At 45.6% G+C, this 15,907-nt stretch overlaps 1 protein-coding gene across 15 annotated transcripts in view; it reads left to right on the forward strand.

Moving 5' to 3' along the window:
• The window catches only part of WNK1 (WNK lysine deficient protein kinase 1), a 94,329-nt gene that overhangs the window by 62,560 nt on the left and 15,862 nt on the right, over window positions 1–15,907 (forward strand). For 12 of the 15 annotated variants that reach the window (XM_066184248.1, XM_066184245.1, XM_066184249.1 and 9 more), the window contains 12 exons: window positions 352–423; window positions 1,033–1,182; window positions 2,232–2,693; window positions 3,726–4,007; window positions 4,693–4,784; window positions 5,342–5,504; window positions 5,820–5,936; window positions 8,020–8,193; window positions 8,966–9,017; window positions 9,182–9,322; window positions 9,708–11,134; window positions 13,518–13,601. In XM_066184248.1, the coding sequence (XP_066040345.1) occupies window positions 352–423; window positions 1,033–1,182; window positions 2,232–2,693; window positions 3,726–4,007; window positions 4,693–4,784; window positions 5,342–5,504; window positions 5,820–5,936; window positions 8,020–8,193; window positions 8,966–9,017; window positions 9,182–9,322; window positions 9,708–11,134; window positions 13,518–13,601 (3,216 nt within the window). The remainder of the gene's footprint in view (window positions 1–351; window positions 424–1,032; window positions 1,183–2,231; window positions 2,694–3,725; window positions 4,008–4,692; window positions 4,785–5,341; window positions 5,505–5,819; window positions 5,937–8,019; window positions 8,194–8,965; window positions 9,018–9,181; window positions 9,323–9,707; window positions 11,135–13,517; window positions 13,602–15,907) is intronic. The other 3 variants (XM_066184252.1, XM_066184258.1, XM_066184250.1) reach the window with 2 other exon arrangements.

Genomic DNA, 15,907 nt, shown 5'->3' on the forward strand with positions numbered 1-15,907 from the left:
TAATGCATCTATTTCCAGTTACCATACCAAGGCATCCTGCTCTTAAAGCATCACCAGTGGAAGAAGAAGCTGGTAGGCTGATCTGTCTCGTCTTGAGGGGCGTGTGGGTTGCAGAGTCTTTCTGTATTTGTTATTTTGGAAGACTTAAAGTGATGTTCGGAACTCCTCCAGATCACTCTGCTTTGTTCTGGTTGTCGTAATGGAATTTGGCCAGAAGGACTGCTTGTCCAAAAGGACAAGCTAGAAACCTATCCCAACCAGATCATTCCAGGCAGAAAATGTTTTTAACTGCCTGCAGCAGAAACCATGGAGTTTTTCTCAGCTGATTGCCTTTTTTTTTTTTCCCTCCAGACACAGGTGCAAGGCCAGTCAGCCTCAAGCAATGCTTCGGTGCCATCCCAGCCTACTCAACACCCTCAGCAGGTAAGACCACACTTCCTAAACTCGGGATTGAAGTACTCACAGTGTAGAATTGTGATGACTCTTTGAAGAGCAGTTGACTATCCCTGTCACCATCTGACCCATAGTTCTGCAGCAAAGGAATCCTCTGGCTCTCACCCAGTCTAACGTACTGTGAGGTACACACTGACTTTCTGAGATTTATTTTACAAATCATGTTCATGCTTGTTTTCCCCGTGCTTGTCTTCCCAACATCCACCTGAGCTTGCAGTGGTGGGCCTGTTCGAGGGGAGACATGGCAGGATTTGCAGATTAGACTGTCTAGACGGGCAGACTTTGTTCTCATGATTTCTGCGAACTGGAAATCCGATCTGCAGCGTTCTCTTCTCTGAACTGCCTTGTCTTGCTTTACAGAATCTTCATTCTTGGTTTCACAGGTGAAAGAATTCTCTTGCAGGATTTGGTGTCAACAATGGAATTGTATCAGTAATGCTAATAAGTAATTGCTAAAGCCTGACTGAAGAACCACTGTTATCGCTTAGGAGAGAGTAAAACGCAGAGTTTTAGTAGGATGTGCTTTAAGAAACCTCTGTTGTGGGGTAATACAGCTTCTTCCTCTTTTTCCTGCTACAGAGTGCACAGCAGCCAGCCTCTTCCCAACAGCCTGGACAATACCAGCTGCAGCAGCCCTCAGTTTCTGCCAGCACCACTCCTGCACAAACTGTCTCTCAAACTCAAACTTCACAGGTCATGCCAATGCCTCAGGCAGCAGCTGGGACACAGGTAAACAAAATTCTTTCTAGCAGAAGATTTTGTTTTTCTTCCTCTTCACAGCTGGTACATTCAGTATGCTGCTGCTTTCACTTTTGTCATCTTTCCTAATGGTTTCAAAACATTCATCCAAACAAGAGTATTCTTATTTTACTATAATATGTCAATTTTGTTGGAAAATGTCTTAGAAACCCCTTTACACGTGGCAGTCATGAGTAATTTGAGGGAAGGAGAGCACTCCCACGCACAAAGATCTTTAAATTGTCACAAATATCAGGAGGCATATTGATGAATGGTGTGACGTGAACGGATTTACAGGAACTTACCATTTCTCTGTTTCCCATCCGCTGTCTATCTTCTGCACCATTACATGTGTAAAACATACTCACTTACTTAGATAGTGAACTGTAGGACTCCTTTCTTCATTCTGTCATCTTTCTTACTCAGCTCTTCTCCTTTACTTCCTGATCAAGAAGCTTCTGTTACTGAATATTGCTTCATTTTGGCTCATATCTCTGTTGAACGTGTGAGCCGCAATTTTGTTTTTAAAATTATTGTTTTGTTGCTTGTTCATCTAAACTGCCTTTCCAGTTGCATCGTTTGCTGGCTTTAATTGACATATTCCCTGCCATTCTCTGAATGCTGGCACAGTGGATTTTGATTCTCCTTTGCTTTGGTCCCCATACTCAAAGCTGACAGATTTGTTGTAAGACTTGCACTTCTTTGCTTTAAGAAGGCAGGCTTGGGTCAGGGGACAGAGTTGAGGGGAATTTGATTCTGTTGATGCACAAATCAGTGCTTCAGGGTGTTCAAATGTTGCTCTTTCACCCTCTGTGGGTGCCTGTTTCAAGAGCCTGTTGAGCTCTTGAAGGGAAGTGTTGCAAAGCGAGGACTGTTTGGAACAGCCAGCTTCCCAGCCACTCTGCCAACTGTGCTCCCCAGCCACTTTAACGGAGTGCTGTAACTTGAATAATGCTTTCTTTGACTAATGTGTAAAACTCTGCTTTCCGCAACCCTGCTTTAAAAAACAAAATCTATCTCTATTTTCTTTACCTCCCCAGCTTCCTGTTTCCCAAGCAGTGTCGATCATCCAAGGCGAGCCTCAATTACCTGTTGCAGCATCTTCTCTCCCTCAGCCTTCAGTTGCCCCGCCAGTCCCCCTTGGCTCTCACTTTGTACCCCTGGGCCAGGCCTTGCCAGCCCCCGTGGCTCCCCAGTTCCCGGTGTCCCAGTTGCCTGTAGCAGCTCCCGTGACAGTGGCTCAGGCAGGTTTCCAGTCCCTGCCCATTTCCATGGCAGCTGCCATCAGTCAGCCCTTGCTCCCGCTGGCCACGTCTGCAGCAGCGGCTGCTGTTCCCGTAGGAGCCAGCGGTGTCCCAGGCCAGCTGCCCACACTGCTGCAGCCTGGGGCTCAGCTGCCCAGCCAGGTGCTCCTGCAGCCGCCTGTCCAGGCCGTGGGATTGCCAGTCAGCATTGGACAAGCTGCTGAAGCTTCACTTCCTGCTGGAGATGCTCTTTACCAGGTATTGTTGCAAGCCAGCAGACCTCTTTTCCACGTTTCTGCCCGTTCCTCTAAGGTAGCAGATCTGAGCCGTGTGCCCTGGCCAGCTCACTCCTCATATGAGAGCCACTGAGCCACTAGGAGAGATTCTGTTGTGTGGTAAAGAACCATTTTAAGGAGGAGAGAAGAGAAAAAAAGTCCTTGGACAACCATATGTTTTGAATTTGTCATATTTGGCACTGGAATTTGTCTAAAATGGCAGAATCATAGTGCAGGGCTTTGTTCAACCACTGTGTGAGAGAAGGCAGCTATATATCCATGAGATCTCTCAGCTTGGGGAAAAAGAAAATAATAAATTGTAACTTGAGAAATAGATGTGTGTTGGAAAGAAAATCAATGGCAGCATATTGAACACTGTCAGTATTTCATTCCAAGTCTGGGGAGGGGTGGGACGGGGAACTCACAGGAATCTGTCAGGCAGCGTGGATCCTGGATGTGACGTAAGTACCTGATGCTGGTTGTGGACTGCTGGACTGGTGGGCACAGACTGCTTCAGCGACTTCATGTGATCACTCACTGTAAAAGTGGCAACCTGAATAACCACAGAAGTGTTCCTTGTTTCTGGGTCAGCTCATTACCAGAGGACAGGAAGAACACAAGAGTGGTTTTGCTATTTAATCTCAAGAATCAGCAGCAGTTGTATAACATCTGAGCCGTTGCTGTTCAGCCTGAAAATTCTTCAAGCTCGTTTCTAATCTCAGGCTTTAAAATCTTAAGCTCTGTAGGCAGCTGCGAGAGTTGGGAGATGAAGTTTGTTTTGCCTAAGACTTGGGCCTGTGAGTGGGAATTTGCTTGTTTGGGTGTGGTGACTTGCATGCTGCCTGCATGAGCAGTTCGCTCCACTTCTTTGGGAAGATTTTGGGAGTGCTTGAACAAGTCCAGAAGGTTGGAACATGCCCCTGGAACTGCTCTTTTTTTAATTTTATTTTATTACTGTCCTGTTTCCTAATGAGCTGTGCCACTGACTGACTCGAGTCCCTGATTTCTGTTTCAGGGTTTCCCGTCCCGGCTGACCCCGCAGTACGCAGCGGACTCGAGCGTTGCCCCTTCCTCAGCTGTGGCCTCTGCCAGCATTCCTTCTGCTGTGCTGTCCCCTCCCTTGCCCACAGATGCCATGGCCCAGTCAGGCTACCTTGCTCCTGTTGTGCAGCCGTACGGGGAACAGAACGTTTTAGTTTCCATGGGCAGCCTGGGAGGACAGGTGCAGGTGCCCCAGCCTCCTGTGAGTTTAGCACAGCAGGCCTCATCTGCCTCTTCACAGCAGGCAGTGGTGGAGGTAAATATATGGAATATCACATAACAGTAGATTTTGGATGTTGAGACTCATGCAAGAGTGTATCTCTGTGGGGAACTAATCTCTTCTGTGCTTGTCTTCGGTTGGAAGTTAATATTTCAAATCACCTTTTTCTTCCAGCAGAATGTCATGCCAATGTGGGGACCTTGTTGCCACTGGTTGTTCTGTTGGGAAGTGAGTGTGCATCCTGCAGGCAAAAGGCAGTAAAACACTTCACTTCTTGCTAGTACTGTAGAAGATAATTGCCGTATCAAAGACAAGCTGCAGTCGATAGCCTTTGAGAATCTGTCATTATGCCTATTCCCTGCAGCGTGGTTCTCGCAGGGAGAATTGGAATTGTCTCTGTGTTCTGCATTGGCTTTGCCTTCTGCACATTCTGTTAGTAAGACTGACTGCATGGCCAGCTGTAGTGACATGTGGCAGTAGAAGGGACATGTGGCTGGTTTCCTCTCCTCACCTCTCCTCAGATGACGTTTTGCTTCACTGCAGTTTGCTCTAGAGGATCTTGTAAACTAAAGCTGTCCTAGATGCCAGCTGTTTAAACTTCTAAAAAGGCAGAGCTTTCAGCTTCACAACTGGTTTGGGAGGAAACACTGAAGACTACTGGGTTGCTTGAAGAGGAGCTGTGCTCTCTGGGGGGTTCTTGATTGTAGGTTTCTATCCACAGGGTACTCAGGGAGTCTCCCAGACTGCTTCTTCAGAGACTCTTCCAGCGACACAGCCTGCTCAGTCTACCCCTTTGGCTTCTTCTATGGATAGGTGAGCATTGCTGCTTTCCACCAAACTCACTTTCAGTCTAGTGTGTTAGATTATACTTCCATGGATCATTTTTAGATATATTTTTTCACTGGGGATATTTTTTTTTTTTCACTGCGAGTGCTCTTGAGGATGGGAATAACTAAAGTTCCTAGAGGAAAAACAGGGTCATGAAGGGTGGAGTAGCTTGTGATTTATGGAGGGAGTAAGTATGGTTGTGTATAGTGATTAACTTTTTTATATGTCATGTCAAATGGATCATAAATGACAAGTTTTTTGTCCTTTTAGCACTTAAGCAGAATTCAAACCCCAAATAGTTTGAAAACATTTGATAGATTTGATAGATTTGTACAATTCAGCTTGCAAGAAGCGTAGCAAAATAATTACAGTCAGAATTTCTATTTAAGCAACCCAAAGTGCTGACAGGACTCTTTCCCTCTGTTTGACGATGAACACACATCTGCCACTTCCCGGAGCAGAATATCATGTGGTAGGTTAAGGAGTACTGTTGCAGTTCTGGAATGTGTGCACGCTGACAGGAAGTTGCCTTTTGTTTCTAGTGCCCATTCTGATGTTGCTTCAGGACTGAGCGATGGCAACGAGAACGTGCCGGCCTCCAGTGGGAGGCACGAGGGGAGGACCACGAAGCGCCACATGCGCAGGTCTGTCCGCAGCCGCTCTCGCCACGAGAAGACTTCTAGGCCCAAACTGAGAATCCTCAATGTGAGTATTGCTTATCTTAGGGACGGGTCAGTAGTAACGAGGTGTTTTTGAGCCTCTGCAAGCATCCCAAGTATCATCTATTAAGAGCTTTTTGGAGCATTAGATATGGCAAAATTGGCTCGCTTAGCTACCAGTGGTTCCACAGACTGTTCCAGAATATTCACTGCATCCTCAGACAGAAATCCTGCTCTGCATGGCACCATTTATTGGACTGGAAAGACAGAGCATGTTTGTATTATACCAGTACTCTTGGTTTGTCTCAGTGAACTTAGATTCCTGTGCTTTTGGTTTGAAGTATAATTTTCTTTGCTTTAGGTTTCGAACAAAGGTGACCGGGTCGTGGAATGCCAGCTAGAGACACACAATCGGAAAATGGTTACTTTCAAATTTGATCTGGATGGTGATAACCCTGAGGAAATAGCTACAATTATGGTAAGATATATATTTTAGAGATGAAGACTCCACTCAGTTGTAGTTTTTTTTGTTTATGGTTTGGAATTGGTCTCCCGTGTAGCATGGTGTGTGTTCTCAACTAGAAATCTGGCACAGAGTGGTTTAGCAGTCTGACTATTAATTAATGTTCCACGCACAAGTCACATGAAAATTTGTGTCAGTTTTTACCTTAGAATTGAGGGTTTTATCAAGTAAAAAAGCTGCTTCTTTTTTTTTTTTTGGTTGGGTGTTCTTTTTTTTTTAATCTGACATTTTCAAAACTGCAAGCAACCTTCTGGAAGTGCCTGGTAAAAACATTCTGCTTGCTTTTCTAAGAGCAGGCATTGCCACATCTTATTCTTCAGGCATTGCACCATCGTTGTCAATTAAAATGGGAAGATTCTGCCTTTAAAGCAAGAAGGGGGAATTGTATTTTGGTTTTTGAAAGTACATAGTGACTGATGCTGCTTTTAACTTTTATCAAAAGAAAAAGCTTCTTCATTCAATGTATGATGGCCAGGCACAGGAAAGATTTTGTCCTATAGAGATACGTTTAAATGAGAGTGTTGAATAGCATAGAATAGAATCCCCATTTCTTTTTTTTTAAATTTAAACTCTTCTTTTTGGTCTGGAACAGTCTAAATGAGCCTGAGATGGTTTTAGTTTGCTGAAGAGGGAAGGGATGACAAAACACAATATCTTTTGCCAGTTTCTTGGGTAACTGTGCAGTGTTTATCTTTTGCTTAGAGAGGTGGCAGAGTCTGAGCTGGTGTTTGCTGGATTTGCACTTGTCAAAAGGAACCACACCAGTGATACGGGAGAAATTCCTTGCCACTAATGGCTTTCTGAGAAAGAGGAAGGAGTTGGTTCTTGCCTATGTACATGTATTAGCACAGTCCATAAGATGAGGTTGTGTGCCAGGAAATATGGACGGTACGCAGGTGTCCTTCTTCACCTTAAACCTAAAGTGATCCTGTGGAGAAGTAAGAGTATGTTTGATATATGAAAACAAAACATACAAAACTAAAACTAAAACGCTCTCCAAGCAACAAAACCCACAAATATTTGGAGATGAGCAGAAGCCAAATAAGCGAACTTTGCATCCAAAATGCAGTCACACATTTGAAAGTGTGCAACCTAATTTAAACATCTGAATCTGGAACATTGTGCTCATGGGTTCTTTGTTGAATATTGAGCCAAACTAGTATTCTGCCTTGCAAAGGCTGATAGAAGCACATCACACCTGACTTTCCTTTTCTTGAACCAGCATCCCAGGAATTGGGTGTACAAGCAGTGTCTCGAGCTTTACCTCTAAGGCACTTTTTCTTTTGCAGCAGAGACTCTGTGACTGACAGCTCTACTTCTGTTTCATGGATTGTCTCTGCGAGTTTTGCTGTGCTGAATTTCAGGAGACAGAATACTCTCCTGGGTTAGACCAAATCAAAAATATCTTTCTAACTGCCACGTATACTTGTTTAAACTGGTTTTGTCCAACATAAGCAAGGGAAGTTATTTTCATAAAGCAGTACAATCTCCTGGAACTAGACAGGCTGTGCAATCTTCCTCTCCTTGTATTTGGAGTATAATTCATACTGGCTTTTATGTGCCTCAGCCAGACTTTAAATCAGTGATGTGCAACCTGCATAGAGGAGAAGTTGTATAGGGCACGGAAAGAGGGAAGCACAGAAGACATCTTGCGATACAGAATTTTCAATTTCTTTAATATTATTCTTCTCTTTAAATGTGTCTGTTAATGCACGTTGATTCATTAGACAGGAGGAATTTCAGTAAGATAAGGCTGCTTATTTTAAATTTTCCTGTGCTAAGCAAAGATTGAGGTGTCAGTTTGATGAAGAAGTGAGATTGAATGTTGTTCCACTGCAAAGACTAAACGAGGGCACACACTTCTGTGCCGGAGATAATTTGAGAAACAATTGTTTTTCTCCAAAGGTGTCACCACATTGATCTTGTTCAGAAGAACAGCAAAGGGAAGACAAACATTGTCACCAAGAGTAAATTGTAGTTACTCGGTGTATTGTTTTGACATTGTTTGTGGAAAATGAACGTCTTTGTTCTTTCACAGGTGCAGAACGAGTTTATTTTATCAACAGAGCGAGACTCGTTTGTGGAGCAGGTGCGAGAGATCATTGAGAAGGCAGATGAAATGCTCAGTGAGGACGCCAGCGTGGAGCCCGAGGGGGACCAGGGCCTGGAGAGCATGAGGGCCAAGGACGACGGCTTCTTCCCGGGGTCACAGGTACGTGCAGGACACGCTGCCTCGCCTCTTGGTGTTCTCCACTTTGGGTGGTGTGGTTTTGTCAGCAGAGCTAGCTAGAAACGGCAACCTCCTGTCAGGAGAGATGCCAAAGATCAGTGATTGAAAGAAAAAAAGAGAAAGCTTCATATCAGAGTGAGTGCCTAAAATTAAGTTAGAGAGCTAAATAACAGACCTCTTACTTTTTGATGTGTTTGAAGACTTCTGGAGCTGCTGAATCTCCTAACAGTCCACTAAACAGACAGTCTTAAATGCTGATGCTTCTTGGATTTGAGATTACTGTGAGGTAGGACAGTAAAACCCCAACCCTGTGCTGCTCACTAAACACTGAGAGCCTCTCTCAGGCCCTCCACTCAGTGAAGTACTAAGAGATTGGATAGCTTGGTTAGGAAACACAGGTTTTGAAACTGTTGGCTGGGTGCTGAAAGTGGTGACATTTCCTGAATCTGTGCCTTAGTTACACCCAGAACTAGTCTGGAACATCCATTTATCTGTAGGCTGTTTAGGGAAATCAGTTGGATTTCCAAAAGAATTTTTAGATCAATTTGTTCCATTGACAGTCACTAAGCTGAGAGTCTCTAAAAACACTCTAGCTGACGTTTATCTGGGCAGAATTCCTCTAGTTTGGTGATGGTGCTTGGGTCCCAGGTACTGCTTCCCTTAAATGCCCACATTTCAGTAAGCTAGCATTTTAAGAACTATCTTGTGGGTTTGTGTTTCAGAATAGAAGTTTAAATTTTATCTTACTTTACAGAAATTAGAGTTCAAACAGCCAGATCCTACATCTTCCATGCCACAAAGAATAGGTAAGTCTTTTGTGATTTTTTTTTTCAACAGTTACCTTTTTCTGTTTCAGCGGATGGGTGCAGCCAAGTTTTTATTTTGTATGATGGAGTGCACATTCCGTGTTGCAGGTTGTGCGTTTGGTTAGAAGCCTGTGTGACTGAAGCTGCACCTTCTCTCTGTCTAGGGGTTCCCTCTAGCTCCTTTACCCAGGTTGTTCACTCCGCGGGAAGACGGTTCATCGTCAGCCCGGTCCCCGAGAGCCGCCTGAAGGAACAGGGCTTCTTCTCATCTGCTCTTGTTGGGGGAAACGAGACTTCTGACATGGGTGAGCTGGCCACACTCCTAGCGCTGGTGCCTACGGCATCTTCATCAAAACTGTGCAGTCAGTTAACTGTTCCTGCAGACCTCTCAGAGTATGCGGGCAACTAGGGGACTGTCCGTGCTGGTAAAAGGGGACCGTGATTTGGGTCATAGCATGCAGGATGCTTGGAGGAAAACCGCTGATGAGCTGTCTGCAAGACTCTGAAACCTTAATTCCGTATTTTGATGTCAGCTCGGATTTGTGTGTTTTCTTGTTTTGGTGTGGGTTTTTTCTTTGGTTTGTTGGGGTTTTTGTAATGCTAAGAAGTAAATGTGGTCTTAGTCTAGCCGTAGACAGTAACACAGTAATGAACTTTTTCAGGTGGACTGATAATTTTCTTCTCTTCCAGTTGCAGCATCTCCCGTACATGGTCCTGGAATGAACCTCTCCCACTCAGCATCGTCACTGAGCTTGCAGCAAGCTTTCTCTGAGATGGGGCATGCTCAGATGACAGAAGGACCTAGCACAGCTCCTCCAGTGTTCAATCAAACAATACCACCATTTCCACCTGCACTTTCCACCATGGCGGGCAGTGGTGCAACTCCTGCATCTGTGGCTACGTCTTCAGTATCTGTTTCCTCCAGCACTGGTGTTTCTCTCCCAGGATCTGTTACTTTGCCTTCGGAAAATGCAGCTGTCGGAGTTGCACCAAGCACAAGTGTGCCAAGCTCTGTTTCCCCACCTCCGGCCTCACAGTCTGGGCAGCAATCCACCGGTGTGGCTTCCAGCGTGAGCGCCTCTGCTTCTTTCTCCTTACCTGCCACGTCCCAGCCTGCCCAAGCAGTGACTGCAGACATTGCCCCCAGCAGCAGCACACCATCATCTTCAGCACTGCCATCTGCCCAGGCTCCTGGCGTCACTGCTCTGGGCGCTGCTGCACCAGCCGTCACCTCTCAGTCTGCCCCTCAGATTGTGAGCAGTATGGCAGCACCACAGACGTCTGCTGCCCTGTCTCTGGCCCAGAACGTGCCTGTGCAGCTTCCCCAGCTCAGCAGCAGCGGCTCTGTGTCCAGTCTGGCAGAAACAACAGTGGTGAGCGCTCCGCAGTCGCTGCCTGAGGGTGGGCACTCTCTGGATAAATCACACCTCTGCAGTGCAGCTGGCTTATCTCTTCCAATCTCTGCACCTTTGTCATCCTCGGTAGCATCAAGCATATGTGGTTCAGTCTCTCAGCCGGCGATCCATCCCTTGCTCGTTCCGTCAGGAATTACATCAACGCCTGTCCTACCCCAGATTTCAGGTGCGACACCCATGCTGCCCCAGGTTCCCTTACCTGGTGTCTTGCCACAACCAGTCACTAACTTGCCTGCGGTCCAGCAGACTCTGATCCACAGCCAGCCTCAGCCAGCTCCGTTGCCCAACCAGCCTCACGTTCACTGTCTGGAGGCTGATGCAGATGCTCAGTCTAAAGCCCCGGGGATCGATGACATAAAGACCCTGGAGGAAAAGCTGCGGTCTCTGTTCAGCGAGCACGGCAACGTGGGCACGGTGCACCCCTCGGTGTCCCTGGAGACCTCTCTGGTCATGGAGACCACCGTTGTCCCTGGCATCCCAACCACGGCCGTGGCACCCAGCAAACCCCTGACGTCCATCAGCACGTGCATACCTCCCAGCAGTTTGCCTCTCGGACCCACTGGCCTGCCGGTGCTGACTCCAGTTGCCACTCCTGGGCAGGTGCTGACCCCTGTGAGCTACATCTCGGCCTCCAGCAGCGTGGGCACGGCAGCAGGGAAGGCAGGGAGCTCGCCCTCCAAGCCCCCCCTCAGCAGGGTACCGGTAAGGACACGTTGCTGGGGATGCTCAGCTCTGGCTTCTTGGGCACGAGCCTTTCCGTAAAGAACAGCGGTTACTCAGGAAGAGGCTGCTTCGTTTCATGTAGTATTGAAGGGTTTATGCTCTGGTGGTTGTGGTGTGTCCCGAGAGGTGTTCTATTTTGTCCCTAATGAGCAAAAAAAAGTCCAGTTCTGTTTAATGCTTCTGAGAGACGTCTCTCGTGTCACTGTTAGTTTTTCTTCTTCTTAAACGACAAGGAGTGAAGCAACTGCGGTTTGCTTTTTGTGTTTGTTTGGGGTTTTTTTTCTCGATACTGATTTTTTTCAAATAGAATTTGGATGTCTTGCGTTAAACAGCTTTTTATCTGGCACGTGACCACTAGGCTGAGATGGCCGGTGGTATATTTCACAAAGCGGTGGATTTGCGACAGCCGAGTTTGGCTTCCTGTCATGAGCCTGTTCCTTGCAGTCAAGGGTGAACCTGACTGAAAGGGTTGGCTTTTTTCACGTTCTCTGCTACTCCTTTGATACCTGGATACTGTTTTCCTTTCACATGTTTGATTTATGAGAGCAGGATTTGGAGAAATTTAAAAGATACCTGAAAACAAACTTTTCTTTACTGACTCATGCTCTCCAAGCAAACCACTCTTTCACAAGGAAATAATGACTCACAGTAACAACCTGAGAGGCGCTGTGGATGTTTTTACCTGCTCACCAACTAGATATATCCAGATGTGAAATTTTCTTTTAAATGTCTGCCTGTGTGGGGACGCAGCACGTTTCAGTATTTTAAACTCTTTTGCTAGTCCTTTCCTTAAATGGAAAGGTAGCCCTTAAATGGAAATAAACTGAAGAGTTTTTCAGGTATTTAACAAAGCAAAAACTTTTAACACTCGCTTCTTTTTGTTTCTGTAATTTTTTTTTTTTTTTTTTTGTACTCACCAGCACTTTGTGTTGGTTGTCTTTAGCCAGCCTTGCCATGAACCAGTTTCAGGCCATTCAGACTGAGCCAATGCTCCCCAGCATCTCCATTCATTCGTAGTCTTTCCCATGTACTCTTTGTAGTCAAAGACAGTAGAAAATCTCTGCTGTGAAAGAGTGGGGATATGTGCCAGAAAAAGTTGATAAGGAAACCTAGACACAAAGGCATCCATTAATGTTTCAATGAAATTGAAAATTAGGAAAGAAATATTAGAAAAGAATGAGAACCGGTATTCTTTCAGGAAAATTGCTAATTACAAAGACTTGGGTTTGAATGTAATAAATGTTTCAGGGTTTTTGTTTGGCAGTTGTAGAAATCCTACCTCCTCTCTGAGGTTTTCATTTATAAATTAGTTTGGTTTTTTTCCAAAGCTTAATTTTAGTTTCCCTTGGTTTTGTTGCTGAGCATTAAGGAGCTTATTGCTTTGGTCTTCTGGGCTTGCAAGTCTCTGTCTGTGTATTTCTTTTGTTCATGGCCAGACTGTTAACCTAGACAGTTAAATGTGTTTCAGCTTGTCTTGCAGACATATTTAAAGTATGTTTTGCCTCTTTTCTATAAACTAAATGATGAAGTTACCTCAGCTGTAACTCCCAGGCTGTGTGTGTGTGCTCACACTCCATGGGCACTGGCACACCCCAAGGTGACAGCTGAGAAGAAGAATTGCAAATTGTGTCATGGGTTGCTTTACTCCTAGAACTCCCCACCTCCCTAACAATGGAAACGACTAACTGCAGTGTGCTGTCTGACCTGGTGAGGAGGCTTTGAGGCCTCCTTCTAACCTCTCCGGTCTCTCTAACCTCCCCCACATAACCTGGATGACTTCCCCCTACCCAGTCGCATGGCCTAATCACCTTCTGTGGGTCATCAACACCCTGCAGGCTCAGAAAGAAATGATGGATTGAGAGATCGGTGGGACAGCTCTACAAAACTGTTTCTCAACAAGTGGCACTGACAGTTCCTGTTCTCAAGTCGTGGTGCTTGGAAGGATTTGCTGGAAGCATGCGGTTTCCAATGGACAGTTAACGTAGATCCGTTCTAAGGAGACTCAGTACATTTTTGCACCATTTTAGATATTAAGGTGCTCGGAAGAATGATTTTAGCATTTCTTCCAGACTTGAAAATAATATCCCCAAGATACCTTGTGGCTGGATACTACAGCTTGCTTAAACTGGCAGTTGTGGCCGCTCAAGGATAAACCTGGATTATAAAATAAAAACGAAGCAAACTTCCCCCAGCTTGTCTGCAAAAGTCCCTAAAGGCTCTATGCTAACTGTCCAGGAAGGAATTCTCTATTAAACCCCCAAGTTTCAGGCTCCTGTCGATGCCGTGAGTGCGTGTGGCGCGGTGTGTGCTCCTGCAGTTGTTCATGTCTGACGGCCGCGCCTCTCCTCTCCGTTGTCCCTAGGTGCTCCCCGGAGGGTCTGACCTCCCGGCTGGCACTCCATCCAGTGAGCAGCTGCCTCCTCTCCCCGGACCTTCACTAACTCAGGTGCTACACAACTTGGCAGAGTTGATCTGCTTCTCTTCCCTTCAGAGAGCATGTTTCAATTAAACTCTCCGTTGCATGTTATTAATGTCCTTGGTTTCCTTCTCTTTGGACCGAGTAACCCCTTCCGTGGAACTGCAGCAGGAGCCTCGGTGGCTCCAGCGCTGGCTCTGGGGGAAGGTGTCCCTGCCCTTGGCAGGGCTTTGGACTGGACGAGCTTCAGAGTCCCTTCCAGCCCAAGCCATTCTGTGGTTCTGCGCAGCTTGCCCTTTGGGGTGCTGCGCCCAGTGCCTAATCAGCCCTAGGGGTTTTAGCGTGTTAACCTGAACTAGAAATATTTTAAAAATATATATAATGCAGCCGAGTGTGTGCAAAAACTTGAACCTGTTTTCTTCTTGAAAAGAGTACAGCAGCAAAATAATACGAAAAACTATATATTGCCATGAAATGTTTATGGAAATGCACAATTGCCTTTGTGAATGCCTCATGAGGTTCGTGTCTTTTGATGATTGCCTTTTTGTTTGGTTGGTTGTTGCAGGGTTTATTTTGTTTGTTGGTTTGGGATTTTTGTTTGGGTTTTTTTTTGTTTTTGTTTTGTTGTTATTTCTTTTTTGTTTATTTTGTGATTGTTACTACATTCTGATTTCACTAGGCTTTAGGATTTGCAAAAGGTATCTGTAGTTCTTCATCATAAGCATGTCTTGAAAGGGGCGGTGGCTTCCCCTGCTCAGCTCCTGTCCTTGTATCCAATAGTTAGCTGGGATATTTTGTGTTTAAATGGGACGAGAGGCAATGGGCAGGAAGTGATGCCCAGCAGCTCCCCCTGAGCACGAGGAAGAATTCCTCTCCTGTGCAGTGACCCTGCACTGAACAGATTGTGCAGAGGCCGTGCAGTCTCCCTCCCTGGGGATATTCAGGCCCCTCTGGAGGCAGTGCTGGGCCAGGTGCTCTGGGATGGCCCTGCTGGGGCAGGTGACCTCTGTGAGCCCTCCCAGCCTCACCCAGGCTGGGATTCTGTGTGCTTTGCACAGCGAAGGCAGATGACATCTGAAGTTGGAAGGAAAAGGCTTATTCAACTGAAATATTTTCTAAGAGTAGCTCGTTTTTACACCTTGATCTTCGGGCCATAAGCCATATCCCTGCCCTGTGAGTAGAAAGGAGATGGGTACCTTCTTTCTCCAAACTGAGCAAGAAAAAAACCACTTGTTTTCTCCCTGACTTCAGAGGCAGAAGCTGGTTTCCCTCTTCTAGTCAGTTCTTTCTGAAGCGTGGTTTTACTGAAGAGAAGACAGCAATAATTAGGTGATAGTTCTTACCTGCATTCTTCCTGTGGTCAGGTGTCAGATGGATCAGGAGACAGTTAGTTAAAATCAGCCACGTAGAGTTCATAGTCCTTCTCATTGCTGGAAACTCAGTATATTAGTAGGATTTTCCCCTAAGCTCAAGAGCACTTGTAGCCACTTCTATGAGTCAAGCCGTGGTACCACTGCAAAAGGCTGCTTCCTGTTTGTCAGAGGTATTTCTGGCAGGATCTGTGGCATGGAAGAGTCACAAATATAGATCCTTTGCAAACAACTTACTGAAGAATTTCACTTCTCATTTGAACTCAGAAGGATTGTCTAGGAGCGAGACAAAATTGGAGGAGACCAACTGGATCAAATCTAATTGACTGTTAAGAGCATTTGCTGCTATCACCTAATTTTGTCTGGAAAATTACTGGCTTGTCTTGCAGTAGCTAGGCTTCCCTTCCGTGCTGCTTCTGTCACTGGTAGGTGATTACACAACTTTTCCCTTTCCTTAGGAGCACACTCATCATTTGCAGACAGAGCACACGTCATCTCAGGACCACTTTTGAACACTCTGTTCCATGCTCTTAAATACCTGTTCTATTTATTCCTTAATTGCCTTTTAAAGTGAATTCAGATTGGTCTCTCAAGCTTCATTTTGGTCCCCTTGTTCTGTAAGGAAGTCTTTATTTCCTGATCATTCTGATAGCTCTTTGTTTACCTGAAGACAATATCTTCTGTGAGCATAAGTGATGAGAATTATTTAGTATTTTACAGTGTTGGATTAAATGACCTCACTTGTCACTAAGCAGTTGGATGTCTGATGGAGTCATAGGAGTTTGTATCTTCTCTTTTTTTTTGTAAAATGCCATTGATACAGGCTTTATTGTTCCTAGGGTTTTTGGTTTGGCTTTGAAATCCACAAGTCAGGAAGAATGTTCAACAGGCAACCTGCTGAAAGCATCTTCATGCTACTGTGCACCTCTCACTTCCAGTGGAAAGCAGTGTTTTTGTGTTGTCATG

The sequence above is a fragment of the Chamaea fasciata genome, unplaced genomic scaffold (assembly GCF_029207755.1).
Source record: "Chamaea fasciata isolate MVZ Bird 193981 ecotype frontalis unplaced genomic scaffold, bChaFas1.0.hap1 SCAF_5, whole genome shotgun sequence".
NCBI lineage: Eukaryota > Metazoa > Chordata > Aves > Passeriformes > Sylviidae > Chamaea > Chamaea fasciata.